A 15,800-nucleotide genomic window follows, 5' to 3' on the forward strand; every position below is an offset into this window, starting at 1 on the left:
ATCATTTAGGACTGTTGAGATAGGAACAAAGAGATGACAAAAGAAGCTACGAGAAATCCATGCTGGGAAAATTCCTAATAGAGCACCAAAGAATATGGAGCACAATGGAAAAACGGAATTAAAAAGTTTAAAACATCTGGTTAAAGAATCACAGCTGAACTATTTAATAAGAGGCTTCCAAATTAATTCTGGTTTTTCATAACATAATGAAAGGAATACAAACTGAATCTCTAAATTTTTACATTAAAATTTCAAGAATTGGAGGCATCAACTGACTCACTAAAAAACTCAGGATAAAAGGCAAAGTAGAGAATAAAAAAATTTTGCCTTCCTCGGAGACATGAAGCTCAAAAATCCCCTAATCTTGGAGTTGTTTGTTATGTCATTAAAACCCCCTCTGCCCTCTTTAGTAATTTCCTAATCTCTAAACTCAGAATCTTTGACTGTGATCAGCAACAGCATTTGTATTGGTGTTATGAACAGGATGAAAATGGGAGGGGGGATCAATTAGGGCCAAATGATAGTGATTTTAAGATAAAATGCTGATGTCTTTTCTATACTCTAAAGAATGAAAAAGTATATCCAAAGAAGAATAAGATTGTTAGAATATCAGTGCACGTTTTTGAGCTCTTAAACACAGTCCAAGTACGTGCTGTTTTAAGTTTTAGAACTACCTGACACAGAGCAAGGAAATGTGCTTCTTAAAAAAAAAAAAAAGCTAAGCTCTCTAATTTTCAATTAGGCTGCACTAAGTAAACAAGGTTGTTTAATGAATAATAAAAACCTTCAAGATGGACTGACTTGAATGGCTTGAAAACTCCGAAGATTCATCTTTAATATCATCTTGTCGTCTTTGGACAAGGCGGGAAGCTCGCTGTTTGTACAGCTGATGTATTGCTGATTCAAGTTCATTAATCAGTGGCACCTGTAAAAATACAACACACTCCGTAACACCAAACTCCTCAGTTGCTTACTTAGTTGAGGGTTCCATACTATTTCCGGATTTCTGAAAAAGTACCCTCTATGGACAGAATAATCATGAACTCCCAGTGGGACACAATAGCAATTCGGTTTTAGGTGTTTAGAACACATCTCTTCTTTTAATCCATACATAGAGCTATAATGTCCAGTGCCTAGCTATCGGAGTAAAAGTTTGGTTAGGAAACTTAACACTTAATAAATATTAGTAAAGAGAGCAAGTAAAGAAATGTCAAAAATTGTAGTGCTTTTTTCTTTCAGAATAAAGTATTTGCAAGTCTTTTAATGTCCATTTTTAATTTTCTAGCAGCATGATCTACCTTAGAATTTTTGTAGCTTAAAATAAACCATTATTGCTGTACAGTACCAAAAAAAGGCAAGGGCTCCATGAGCAGGTAAGAATGGGAGTCTGCTAACTGCCCAATTCTGGACGCTTAAACTGCTCTGCCACTCACATGAACCAAGTATCTTATGGTAATGTCACACTACATTGCAGCTTTATCACACGTTCTTCACTGTGAACTGCATTCACTTACGTTATAGTAAGACAAATAAAATTTCTAGCTTTCACTAACCTAATATCAATATCTCAAACTCAGAAAACTTCCTATGTTTAAATTTTTCCATATTTTGAAATAAAATAATAAAATTCATTACATGAATTATCAGTTTACAAAGTCACTGGATTTTTCCAGGTTAATATCCACAACTAAACATTCACTCGGTTCATACAGCATACAAAAGCTTATAGCATGAAACCTAACTTAAAAAGAAAAAACAGAAAACTTTCTCTTTATCAATATCTTATAACAAAATGCTATGCAACTTTCACAAAACACTAAGGACCACTACACATACCTGAGGAAACCAGAAATTCTAGTTTCCTGATGGTTAGTGCAAATGGAAAACACATTATTTAGAGTTTGGGAACACTGGCACCAAGTGTTATAGCAGCTTCCTGAACTGAACAGACTGCAAATGGAAAATAAAAAAAGGCAGGTGGAATTCAAAGATGTCTGTAATAAAAGCAATTTTATACACTTGCAGGATTCTGTTGAAAAAGTAGCAGATGTTCACAGAACGATCAAACTGATGGAGTTATTTTAATTTCTACTATGCCACACCATGGGCAACAATGTCCCCAAATCTGCCCTGATTATCTTAGCTGAGCCCACAAGAGTCTATCTTTAAAATTTACGAGTGATTTTTTTTTTTTTAAGCATTTGGTGCTATATTACTGTGACTTACACTTCCCCATCCCCCTAGTTTTTTCCACACCACACAGGACTAAAGACTAACGTATCCATATACCTAAGGTGCATTCTTTCAGCCCTGGAGACTGTTAACATTCCTCTACTGTAAGAGCTACACACCACAGGTTGAATCAGACAATTTAATTATTCAATTTGTAGTTAAAGTTCTGATAATGTAATTTTTCTGTTTAGGTCATTGGAATGCTTTTCAACAAAGCTGAGAAAAGTCTGAGAACAAAAACCTTCCAAAACTTCTTCAGCTCTCTTTCATGTTTCTTAACAATATTGATTTGTCTCAAGAGTATGCACCATGACAATTTCTTTACCCTCTCCAAACTCAAAATTGTTCTTGACTATTTTTATTTCAAGACCAAATTTAAGGCGAAGGACACAAGAAGGAAGATGACTGAAGGGAAATAAAACAATGGAAAGTTAAAATGATCTTTAAATAATTAAAAAATCTAAGTTCAAAACTACTTAAACTTTTATAACAAAAGAGGAAAAAAAACAAAGAAATGTTTATCTATGGCCTTACCCTGAAGCAAATTTTTATAGTATAAAATGAATATTCAAATGTATCCAATTACTCCTAAATAATATTTCCAAGGCAACAATTTATGACATTATTAATTTAGTAGTAGTCTCTTAATAAAGCTCAATCCAATCAAAATATCAAAATGAAATAAAACTCATCCTTAAAAGAAAGAATTATCTACCTCTGTGACTCTGAAACCATATTAGCACAGTCTTAAGTGATTTCTCTAGAAAATTGAGATCAATAAATTATGCTACTACTTGTTTTTAAAACAGCAATTGAATACTATATGAACCAGACATCCTAGCAGTCTCTTTAATTCAAGAATGATACAATCGAGTTGACCATATTACTATCAATTTTTAAGTTAAGCTTATGGTTACAAGTGTATGAGTTTACTGAAGTTAGTTCTAAAAGCAAAGGTACTTCAAGAAGAAAAACTCCACAGGAACAAACCTTACTTACAAAGTATGGTTTAAGACAAAGATTCTTTCTCTAGTCAGAGTTGCCCACCATGCCCACTGGGCTCAAAAGGACTTTATTAACAGGAAGAACACAACCACCAGCTCTGATACCTATGTCCACTTCCTACCTTGACTCTACCCCCTGCAGCATCAAATCTGTTTCTTTCCCACCCTTGTACTTGTCATCCTAAGTCAGTGACCTGCCACAAGGGATATCATAGCTCAGGCTATAGCTGCTTCTTCAGAAGTCAGGTGATAAAGACAAGAACTGATAAGCCCTACATATAAGACCTGGTGAATGCTGTCTCGGCCTGCTCTGACCACAGATTGGTTAAGAACCAGTAAGACCCATTAGGAAGACATAGTCTAGGATTGTTCTTTTTGCAAGTCTTTGGCTTTAGGGTATTGAAGCAATCAGCAGAGATAATAAAATACTCCTTTAAACATATAATTACAGACTCTATGCTAATTCACATAACCAAGAAGGGAAAAATGTGCCTTCTAATCCTGTATCACTTCAAAGTTCAGGATATTCAAAGATTTTAATTTTTTTTAAAACATAGGGTCACAAAGTCCATAAATGCTTATAAACCAATGCACCAAAAACATTCATCTTAAAAAAAAAAATTAAGAAGTCATTTGAGAAGGGGATCCTATGTGCAGCTAATTTTAAAAATGCAAATAAGCAATACAAAAGAATGCAAAAAACTATGCCAAGTGACTAGTACACAAAAAACAAACAAAAAACCCCAAACAAAAAACGAACTTGGAAGCAAGAAATGAGGCCTTCAAAGAAATTATGAACAATGTTACAGTTCCTGAAGTGGATAAAGCATAGGCTTATTTAGATGAAAACTATCAGCAGCAACATGACCAACTTTATCTAGTTAAAAAAAAAACTAATAAAATTTTCCAAGTTTATGCCTATTTGGAATTACTTGTGGAAACAGTTTGAAGGTTAAGTTTAGACCAGAACCATATTCCACCAGGAGTCCCTTATATTCTAATATTTCAGGGCCAGCCAATAATCTACCACTATATTAAGCAGAACTTGCCAAAGTCTTATTTAAATATGCTCAACCTTTTTTGTTTTCAACAAAGGCACTATGCCATCCCCAAGATAGAATGCTGCTAATGAAGTGAAGAAAATGAAGCATGGCTTTTCATCACTTCTAGAGCTGAATTCAGTGGATATACAGAAATGATCTACACAAGGCCGTCTAGACCTCCCTAACTTTGCCTTAGTCAAAGAGATTAGTATTTTTGCATTCTTACCTTTTCACTGAAACACTCAAGCAAGTCTTGGACATACCCTCGCATTTCTTGCAAAAATTTATACCGTTCACCAATACCCCCAGAAGACCCTTCTAATCTTTCAATAGCCCTGGTAGAGTCCACTCGGCTTTGCAGATGTTTCTCATGCTGCTGTCGATTTGTTTTGTGCAGTTCTTTCATGGAGTCCAACCTTAAGAACACAAAAGGATAAATATAACACATTTACATCCAAAAGTCTGTGCTGTCAGGACTCTTGCAATATTATAATAACGCATTTAGTTCCACTATTAGAATATAAAAATACTTGGAGTGGCCATCTTTTCATCTGTACCGTTTTCCTCAAAAAAAAAAAAAAAAAAAAAAAGAAAAAGGAAAAGGAAAAAAAAAAGGCAGTTTACAGACTTCAAATAAAGTTATTTGGTGGGCTAACCAAAATCTTTTGCTTTTCCCCCCATATCTTGACTAAACTTTTTCAAAGTCCGAGAGGTACAAACTCAGAACTGTCTTCAACAAGATCATGGAGTGGCATTTTTTATAACTTTTCGAGGCTTCCACAGAAGTAATCCAAGAAGGTAGCAGAACAAAGTATGAAGTCATCTTCTGTTTAGCTTTTGAAGATGGGCCAGTGAAATCTTCGTTGCGGATATTCTGCATCTGCTACCCCAGACTACATGTTGCCTGAGGGAACAAAGCTAGAGGACAGGTCTTTAAGAAGTTGATCTGCCCTACCTGTCTTTAAGCTGTTTCTTTACCAAATCAATAGTAACGGGAGTCATCTCATTACTGGGAGTTTTGAAAGGGACTGTATTATCTGTTTTTTGAGATTTGGCATCAGATGATCCATAGGCAGTATAACTATAAGGAATGCCATAGGATGAACCATAAGGCATCGTCTGGTAAGTGTTCTGGTAGTACATATTCACTTCAGTGGGCTGACTTGCTTGAACCTAGAAAAGAAATGGGGACACATATGAAAACTAACAGTTAAAACTATAAAATCACACTGGTAGTGTTAATATAAAAAAAAAAAGCAAAAACAAATAACAAAAATTATACCATTTTCCAAACAGTATGCCAATTAAGAAAAATAATTTCAGAGTTCTTCAGAATCATGTAAAGGTAGGGTTTGGAAACATTCTCTTATGGGATTGCTGAGAATCATTTCTAATAATTTTCAAGAAAACAGTATATCAAAGAAGTTTAGAGTTGGAAAGGACATAAAAAATAATCCAAGGCCACCATGTTATGAATGGAAGAGAATAAATGACTTCTTATAAGATAGATAAGCAGAGACTAGAGACTACCATCTAAGTATCCTATTTTCTTAACCCACGTGTGCAAAATTCTGTGTCAAAACACCAGTAACAAAAGTAGTTTACATTTATGCAACACTTCCACTGTACTACTTAATTCTATAAAGCAAATTATTATAACAATTGAGCAAGACTTTTCATCTACAGTTAAATTTTCACATTACAGAGAAATCCATTTTCCACAAAATAATTTCTAAAGTCAGAAACAATAAGCTATACAGAAAAGAAAGGTTTTATCTGAACAGCGGTTCTCCAATTCAGCGTGCATCACTGCTGGCTGCCCCCCACCCCATTTCTCATTCCCTAGATCTCAAGAGGGTGAGAATTTGCATTTCTCATAAGCTCCCAGCTGCTGCTGCTACTGCTGGTTGAAGGACCACTCTGAGAAATACTGATCTAAGAAACCAGACATTTTCCCATTATTCTGACTGTAAAAAGCAAAAGATAATACAGTTTATTTTAAAAGCTTATCAGATACATAACTTTATATACTTTTCTTAACCACATTGGTTGAATGAATAAGATTCGATTCAATGTGCAATGTTTTTAACTCAACAAAATAGGCAAAAAAGGTTTTCCATTTACTTTTTTTTAAATTTTTGAAGTGAAATCCTTTAGTTCTCACCTGAGGGATATTAATTCCTTTTCTTATCTGCTCCTGTTCCCATCGGCTGAGCTCTTCATCTTGTTCTCCAGTTACTAAAGCATCATCATCGCTCCCCTCGATGCCTACAGCCATAGCAGCAAAGAAAATTAAATACTTTTAGAAAAGCAGGGAGGGAAGAGATGCTATCCTGACACTTCAAAACTACTGGTATTAACTCAGTCTCACTAAAATGTCTAACCTGATCTCCTCTCCTTTGATCCTCCTGGCCTTGCTTGTCTTGGCCACCATATCCCTTGAAGCAAAGGCTAAGTATTATGTAATTGTTAAAACCTTAGAAAGGTTTCCTAATCTCTGTGAGCTTGACATCAAATCGACAAAGGGAAGAACAAAACTTAAAGGCCTCTAAAGAATGCTAAGCTGATTATAAAAAATTTATGCATGTAAAGTGCTTAACATAGTACTGCCTACTCAGGAAGTACTCAATAAACATTAGTTCCCCAATCATGCTATAGTTTAAAAAAGATTCCAATAAGACACTTGTACCCAAACAAAAACAGTCCTCAAGCATTAAACATAGTCAAGTAAATGTGGGTACTTTTCATAGGACTATATTTAATAGCAAATCATATTTAATAGCAATGCAACAAGCTTACTATCGTATTAAATTAAGTTACCTATTTCCTCCGCAATTTTTTGTCTTTGTGACTTTTCTTTCACGGAAAAAACTATGCGGCGTTTCTCATCATCGTCTTCATCATCGCTGGCATCATTCTCATCTTCTCTAACAAGGCGGCCTTTACCAGGCTCACTATCATGAGGAGTGAAATCTCCTAATTCTCGGGCCATTTGACGCTTTTTCCTTGCAGCATGTATAAAAGCTGCATCTGGAATTTCTCCTGGAAACATATGGTAAGGATTATAAAAGATGGAGGTATTAGGGAATAAAATTTCTAGTTTCTTGAAAATATGAAGGGTAAAATAATTTCAAAAACAGCCTGGTCGCAGTGATGTTCTCACTAACGTTAGTTACTGGTACTCCTCTTCCCAAAATGTGCCTGTAATCCATCAGATTTATTTTTAATTTAGCATAAATGGAAACTAAAAGTCGCTAAGGACCCTAAAAATATATACATAATGGCAATATGTATGGGAAAGGGGGGAGGGGAAAATCCACCATACAGTTACTTTAACTGTAACTTTTTTTTTCATTTTTAAGAAATAAACAAAAGTAATCAAATCATATTACTAAACTAGAAAGCAATCAGTAAAAAAGGCACCCAAAAACAAACCTTAAAAGCCTATCATAGTATGTTTCTGTTGCAAATAGTCTAAGTTCACCTGTAAGCATACAGAATATGTCATTGTGTACCTATTTCTTCCTCCTATTAAAGCAAAGTTTTTTTCCATGTTGTTTGGCATAAATATAATTTGTAATGGCTTAATCTACTACATGATCAAACTGACTTTTTACCTCACTAAAAATTAATGCCTTGCTACTTGTCTGTTATTTTAATGGCTTTGTAACATCAATCATGTTAAGTGTACCTTAACTTACTAAGCTGTTCTTCTCTTGCTAGATTCTTTTTCTAAATATTTATTTACTGGAAAGCTGATTACCCAGAGAATAGTTCTGCAAACTATTCCCTACAGAAAAGTAAAAACGAAGTGTGGGCATAAAACTAGTAGCAATTACTTTTGCTTTTAGTAGCATTTCTAAAAATGTTAAAGTCTTGATGAAATACGTGAAAAAAAAAAAAAAAGACTTCAGTTCCATTTATCCATTTACTCAAAGCCCCACATTTGCTCTGATAACAGAAGTGCCTGAGAGTGAACTTGGAAAATTAGAAAGTTTCTAGTTCTCTCACTTTATTTGCAAAAGTCAACACCCTGGCTTATATAGGAATGTCCTAAGAAACACCACTTTGCTACCTCCTTCCTTCACCATCGCTACACACGGCCCCTCCTTGGGGGCTTCCTTCATGTCTGAGAAGTATTTACAAGTACACACCTGGACGGAGAACGTTCAAAGAAGATAAAGCGTTAGAAAAGGCTCCACCAGCTTTTGGCTTTTCTTCCTCCTTCTCACTTTCCATATCCATTTCATCTTCACCGTGTTCATTGATGATAACTCCATCTTCTTGACTGGTGTCCTTAACATGTCCTGTTTTGTCCAAAGGTGGTTCGTCTACATTTTTGAAAAGTTATTAAAGGATATTTAAAACAGACTGCATAAGGAGGCACCTTTTATTCATTTATAAGCTCAATTTATTCAAGTTGCAACTATTTTAATTTTCTTAAAACTCAAACCACTGATGTATGAAAATGAAATATCCAACAATAGGCATTAAATGGGAAGTAAAAATAATACAGGGGTCACAGGGGTGCACTGGAGGCTCTGTTCAATTCCACCTTGAGTTCATTACATCAAAATTTTACTGAATTTATCAAAATTAACAGTTTCTTCCTCTAAACTCCCACTGATAACTGTCCATACCTCTTTGAAGCTTATTTCATCTTATATGCCAGTATTTTATTAAACTCAAAGTCCATCTGAGGCAGCTTTCCATTAAGAACAATGTTTATGAACCATATAAACCTCACTGTAGACAGCCCCGGTGACTCAGTAGTTTAGCACCGCCTTCAGCCTGAGGTGTGATCCTGGAGACCCGGGATCAAGTCCCACATCGGGTTCCCTGCATGGAGCCTGCTTCTCCCTCTGCCTGTATCTCTGCCTTTCTCTGTCTCTCATAAATAAATAAATAAAATCTTAAAAAAAAAAAAAGAAAGAAAAACCCTCACTGTAATGAATACGTCAGGATTATCTTCTTAGGTCACAAATATTTGCCATCCATCACCTCAAGGGATAAGACCCTTTTAAGTCACATTTATACAGTGTAACTCTGACCCTACTGCCATGACTGAATGTTCAAGACTAACCAAAGCAGATTCAAAAAGTGACCAAAGCAGGATTTGTGACCAAAGCAGAGACAACCTGATTCTCTTTCCGGGAATCTGAAACTGAGACAGAAGACAAGTCAGAGACCAGGTGGCACTAAAAACCACCACATGTAAACCAGGAAGGGAGCTGGAGTGCGCCACATTCTGCCATATGGACAGAGGAGAGAGCTCCCTAATGCTGAGGCCATTCCTAAGACTGGTCACAACACTGCTTTTCCTGCCACTGTACTCCAGGAGGCACCACTGTATCTTTATAGAGGTAACCAGTCCTACTGCACTATCAGTAGGACTGATGAAAAAAAAATCAAGAGGGGATCCCTGGATGGCTCAGCGGTTAAGCATCTGCTTTTGGCCCAGGGCGTAGTCCTGGAGTCCAAGGATCGAGTCCCACATCAGGCTCCCTGCATGGAGCCTGCTTCTCTCTCTGCCTCTCTCTCTCTCTCTCTCTCTCTCTCTCTCCAATAAATAAATAAAATCTTAAAAAAAGAAAAAAGAAAGAAAAAAAATCAAGAAAAATCAAAGTGTTTTTCACCATGAGCACTGAACCTGGCACATTATAGGTATGATGAATATAATGAAATACTAGAAGTTTATCTAAACATGATATTCTTCTATTGTTTCCCTAGCACGTTCCCCTCCCAAAAAGTGTTTCAAAGATTCTCTATTCTTCTCAAGCCATATTCCACTACCTTCAATAGGAATCCCAGAGATAACAACACTCCCCCATATACACACTTTTAACTTGACTAGGATTTAGGTCATTATGTTTTAAGCTCCTTAGTTTTCTCATTATCTTCCTACCTCGTTAGCCACAGCCTTCCTTCTAAAGTACATTCTGACACTGTAAGATTTAAAAATTCACCGTATCAGATGGATACGGTTAGACGAGAGTCAAAAACTATCCATTTCCTTCTACTCTAAACCCACACTACATCAATGGCTTTTAATAGAACTGGGAAATGTATACTAAACCAGGTAGGTTATGTTCAGATAATGATTTCTGCAGATTTTAAAAGACTGAGCAAATAGATTTTATGATTGATCACATACAAGTGCCCAACATGGTGACAGCTGAGTTTTTGTTAGTGGACATGGATTATCCTTCCAGATGTCTTTATAAAAAGAGATACTAAATAACCTTTCTCTAGGCTCCTCTTGTATCTTCAATTTCTTCTACTACCACATCAGGAAACTTGTTTTCATGAACATTCTCTTTACCTTGATCAGGCCCTCCCACGCCTTTCTTCTGTCTACAGACACGTTTCTATTGAAAAACTTCTCCTTGATCCCAATGGTCTCTCTAGCTACTCTCTCTGTCCTCTACTTCTCTCTCTGACAAACTTCTGGAAAGCAGTGTGGACCTGCTGCATTCTACTTCGTCACCACTTGTGCCTCAACCTGGGCAAATGGCCTTTGATTTCTTGCAGTCCCAGCTCCCATACCAGCTATCCCAATGGCTGCAGCTACAATTAATTCATACAGTATCAAGCAATTTAGCAAAAGATGTTTATTCATCCCAACAGGTAAGAGCTTGTCTAGTGGCCTTGTCTCTTCCACCAGACATTCTCCTCCAGAAAGAAAATAACAGAAACCCTGAGAAAGTTCCCTCAACCCCATGGTCCTTTCTTTTCCTGACTTTTCTGGTCCTATTTCATACAAATGAGTATCATCATCTTGAAACTTTCCTATCTCTTCTCTGGCTATTATGATTCTATTTAGTAAAATCCTCTTCTCTATGCATACATTTATTAAAGATAGAGAAGTGTTTGGTCCTCTGGAATTTCTCCTCCTTGCTGCTCCCTCATCGATTCCATTTACTTCTGCTATTAATAAATACCTTGCTAAGCACCATACCTAAATCCACATCTCCCCAACTGTTTACTGGCTATTTCCACTCAAGTTCAAGTTTAAAAGCAAACTCCTTATTTTATGAATAACACAAAAATGGGTTTTCTAACTTGACAGTAGTTGATTTGGAGATTAATGCACCTCTGCCTATCAAAGGAGGACTGCATAAGGAAGAGTTCAGGATTGTCAGCTGATTAATGAAAAGAGCTCCACAGCACCATCATTTCAGGGGTAAAGATGACAATATATAATACAGAAGCTCTACCTTTAGGGAGGACGTTAATTAAGTTACCTGGCAAGTGCAATATCAGTTATGTAAAAGTGGAAGACAGGTCACAGGGAAGGCCTCAAAAATCCCAGACTTGCTTCAATTTCTAATGGTCCTTTCTCATTTCTCCTGACCTCTCTTGCACTATTATATTGCACACAGTCGGTTCTCAAGATATTTGGGAAAAAAGCAGTTTCCTAGACTCCAAAATAAGTGGTTCCCCTAAAAATACTCCTCCTCCCACCTGCCTTCCCTATTTCTGTATATAATACAGAATTGTTCTCTCAGTCACCATGGCACAAAAGTTCAAATTTGACTGTTTCTTTTAAATCCAATAGCTAAAGCCTATATCAAGCCTACCAATTTCTTCCTTGGAACGTTTTTCAAATAATCCTTTCTTTTCACTTCTTCTCCCACACCCACAGCAAACATTTTTAACTCATCCACAATTTCCCACTGAGTCAGGAAAAGCCTTAGTCTTGCTCAACAAAGACCTTTTTAAACTCCCTATTAATTGATCAAAGCTGGCCCATGATTTTAAACAGCTTTAGGGCTCCAATCTCTCCTTGCAGCAATCCATTCTGCATGTTAATACCAGGTTAAAGTTTCAAAGGCATTTTTCATGTCACCATCTTGGCAAGCCACTGAACACAGCAACTCTAAACCCCTTATTGGAGATTAAACATCCTTCATAATCGGTCAACAATGTACCTTTCACCCCAAACCTCCACTTCCTCTACAAATCACCTACTTTGACCTGACAGGTATACTTGCTCTTGCCTTAGTCACTTTAATCTTCGATGATACACTCTATCTTCCCTTTCCTATCTTTTGGAATTTAAATTATCAAAAACCCAGTTTCATATTCCACTTTATCTATAAAGCATTCCTTCTCCTGCCTCCAAAAAAAGAAAAAAAAATGTAGTTCCCTTTTAAACCACTCACTGGACATTCTGCCAAACACTAGGTCCAATGATACATTTAAGTAATTTTGAATCTGTCTCCAAAATTAGACTCTAAATTTGAGATACAATGACATACTTTTTCACATTAAGCCTATGGCTGAGAACCTGTGAAATAATTCTATCCTTAATTCCATAAAATAAAAAGATTTCTCTAAGGTATTTGCATGAGAATAACTCAGACCACAGCATATTATAATGAATCCACTTTCCTCCCAGACAAATAACTTTTTAAAATTGTTAAGCTTCAGTTGTGAAAGGGTGTGAGAAATGTCTGTACAATGCAGGCAGGGGCCTCACACTGAGGAGTCCTCACCACGTATCTGATAAGGCTACAGAATGAGAAAGCATGATCAATAAACATTAAAACAAGGGTGTTCCTAAAAGTTCTGCAAGAATTAAACCAACTGTGGAAATATCACCAAAGAAATTGAACACCAGTCTCTATAAAATACAAGTACAGGAACTTACACAGTACTACCTCAAACAGAAATAAACCTGGGTCTCAGGCTTAAAATGGGAAACTTCCTTTCTCTGGTCAACAGCAGCCTGAACACCAGCAGGAAAATTTGGGGAGGATTCGGGTGCTACAGCAGAAACATTTCAGCAGCAGTTAATTCTGTCTTTGTGAAAAATCACATTTACTGTGTAGTTGTGTTAGAATTAAATAATAGAACTGTATCAATATTCAATTTGGACCTTTGAAAACAATCGAGTCAACTGACTCTACATATACAGCAAATCCATTCAATCCCTGTGAGAAAGAGGTTTCATTTTGTTGTTTCAAAAGACTCCTATGAGTTTGGTACTTACTGTCGGCTGAGGAGTTGAGTTCTGTTTTAATCTTGGATTTTTCAAGATCTTCTTTATATTCTTTCTTAAGTAATTTTACTATCTTTTTGCTGTAACTTGATTTCTTCACTTTGAAAACTTCTTCATTTTCTTAGAAAAGAAATTAAATGAAGGCTGTAGCAACCATTTCAGATAGCTTCGTTTCTAACTTTCACACGAACTTAGGTGCTTTTTGCATTCATCCAAATAGACACTCATAGAACAAAGCATTACATCATTTGAAGTTATTCCAAATCTGTCATAGACCCTCAAAAGCTGAAGTCAACTTCATAAATCAACCTCGCATAATGCAAATTTGAGACTTTTTAATAGGCACAACATATGCAACTGCACAAAATTTTCCTGTCCTATTGTCTTCCTCAGGAGAAAAACAAAATCATTGAAAAAAAGCACATAATTACTTTATTAGGGTATCAGGGGGAAAAAAAAAAAACCACCCCAAATCAAAAGATGCTGGGTAATAGAACTGTCAAGTCTGACTAAATCTTTGTCCATCACAAACTGACATATTATTTCAAGACTAAGCTGAGAACAAAGTTTTCAAAAATAAGTTCGGTATGTATCCACCACCTTTGATCTGAAAGTTTTAAAGTGAAATGCAAACACTTTACCAAATAGTCTCTGCATCATTATGCAAAAAAAAAAAAAAAAAAATCTGGCAGTGGTCCTCTCAACCAAGATAAAAATTAACAGAAAGGTCAAAAAGAAACTGCCCACCTTACTGGAAAGATGAAAGCATCTTGCATCTAGATGCAAGTGAGATATCCAAAAGTCTTTCCTCCTAACATACCCTTAACTGAGTTACATAAACACACACACATGCAAACTGGTCGGCAAGTTAGATTTAAGGCTCATATAGGATCAGAAAGCTGAATTCACAGCAGCTTGGCCTCTCACACCCGACTGGATAAAACGCCTTCAGCTACTATTGCACCGTCTCTCTCCACCGCTCGAGGAAAGCCGTACGTCTGCACCCCTACTTATTCCCATAGGAAAACTGAGGCTTGGCATTTGCAAAGGACTGACCCAAGGTCACTTAGGACCAGGGCTTCCACTCCGGGGATTCTGCTCCCAGATTTAGGAAACCCTCCTTACGATCCCGGCCTTCCTAAGGTCAAGGATGCCTGGACAGACTCCCCCAAGAGGCGTGGGCACCGGGACCTGCAGAAGATTCCGAGACCCGGCCAAGAGCAGACGAGGGGGACCCAACTCAAGTTCTCCCCCAAACACACCCGCCGGGGGGGGGGGGAGCAGGACAGGGGACACTGGAATTTCCACTGAACAAAAATTCAGAATGACGGATCTGAGCAGGAAATGCACAGGAGGACGAGGAGGAGGAGGAGGAGGAGGCGGTGGTTAAGAAAAGGCTGGCGGCCGCGCGGGAACGCGTCCTCCGCCGGGAGCAGAAGGCCGGAGGCGGGGAGAGATGTGCGGCGGGTCGGGCGCGAGGGCTGGGCGTCCGGGGGATGCGGGGGCGCCCGGCGGGGGGCCCAGGGCAGGGGTCTGGGCCTCGGGGACCCCAGCGCGGCGCTCACCTTCCTCCTCGTCCTGGAAGCTCAGCAGGCTGGCCCGCGGCACCTCTTTGTTCTCCCGCGGCCTCTTGCGCGGCTTCAGCCCGTTGCCGGGCTCCGCGCCGCCCGGGAAGCAGCCCCCGGCCTCGGCCCCCGAGCCCGGGGTCAGCGCGGAAGGCGGCGGCAGCCCCGGGCCCTGCAGCGACTCCCCCCCAGGGGCCCGGTCGCCGCCGCCGGAGCCCGGGTCCTCGCCCGCGCCCGGCGGCGGCAGCAACGGCGGCGGCTCCTGCTCCTCATCGCGCTCTCGCTCCTCCTCCTCCGAGTCATTCCGCTTGCGCACGTTCACTCGCCGGGCCTTTCGGAACATCCCCGCGGCTCGCACGGCGGCCTCACGCCCGCTCCCCCTCGGCGGCCCCGGCGGCGGCGAGCTCGCGACGGCGCACGCGCGCACTCCGGCCCCCCAGCCGGGTCCGGTCTCGCCGGCCGTCTACCGCGCACCTCCGAGCGCGCATGCGCGGGCGCGCTCCCTCCGAGGAGAGCCCCAACGCGCCTCTCGCGAGAACGCCAGCTGGTCGCAGTGTCCTCTGCCGGCGTGGAGGACTGTGGGCGCGGAACCGGGACTCGGCGCCGTCCGACGGGTCACAAACAGGATCATAGAGACGAGAGGACAGGGTAAGCTCGGTCTTCCCGCGGCCCCCGCTGCTGCAGTGCGTCTTCCGCACTTACGCAGAGTGGTCACGCGAGGAAAGCTCCCGCCAAGCGCGAGGAGGGGCCGATGGAGGAGGGGAAGGAGGAGGAGGAGGAGGAGGAGGGGAAGGAGGAGGAGGAGGACGGGAAGGAGAGGGGAGGGGAGGAGGGGGAGGGCAAGAGAGGAGGGGAGGGCAAGAGGGGAAAGGGAGGGGAGAGGAGGGGGAGAAGGGAGGGCAAGAGGAGGGGGAAGGGAAGAGGAGGAGAGGGGAGGAGGGGGAGGGGAAGA

General features: G+C 39.5%; 1 protein-coding gene across 1 annotated transcript in view; it reads right to left on the bottom strand.

Annotated features, from left to right (window-relative positions):
• PAXBP1 (PAX3 and PAX7 binding protein 1) overlaps positions 1-15,297 on the bottom strand; it is a 33,763-nt gene extending 18,466 nt beyond the window's left edge. Inside the window, exons 1-8 of the mRNA XM_055313435.1 lie at positions 14,849-15,297; positions 13,275-13,403; positions 8,434-8,610; positions 7,100-7,321; positions 6,444-6,547; positions 5,235-5,452; positions 4,506-4,695; positions 802-925 (exon numbers count right to left, since the gene is read on the bottom strand). Coding sequence (XP_055169410.1) covers positions 802-925; positions 4,506-4,695; positions 5,235-5,452; positions 6,444-6,547; positions 7,100-7,321; positions 8,434-8,610; positions 13,275-13,403; positions 14,849-15,191 — 1,507 coding nt within the window. The 5' untranslated portion in view covers positions 15,192-15,297. The remainder of the gene's footprint in view (positions 1-801; positions 926-4,505; positions 4,696-5,234; positions 5,453-6,443; positions 6,548-7,099; positions 7,322-8,433; positions 8,611-13,274; positions 13,404-14,848) is intronic.
• Between the last annotated feature and the right edge of the window lie 503 nt (positions 15,298-15,800).

Source organism: Nyctereutes procyonoides, unplaced genomic scaffold (genome assembly GCF_905146905.1).
Source record: "Nyctereutes procyonoides isolate TBG_1078 unplaced genomic scaffold, NYPRO_anot_genome, whole genome shotgun sequence".
Taxonomy (NCBI): Eukaryota; Metazoa; Chordata; class Mammalia; order Carnivora; family Canidae; genus Nyctereutes; species Nyctereutes procyonoides.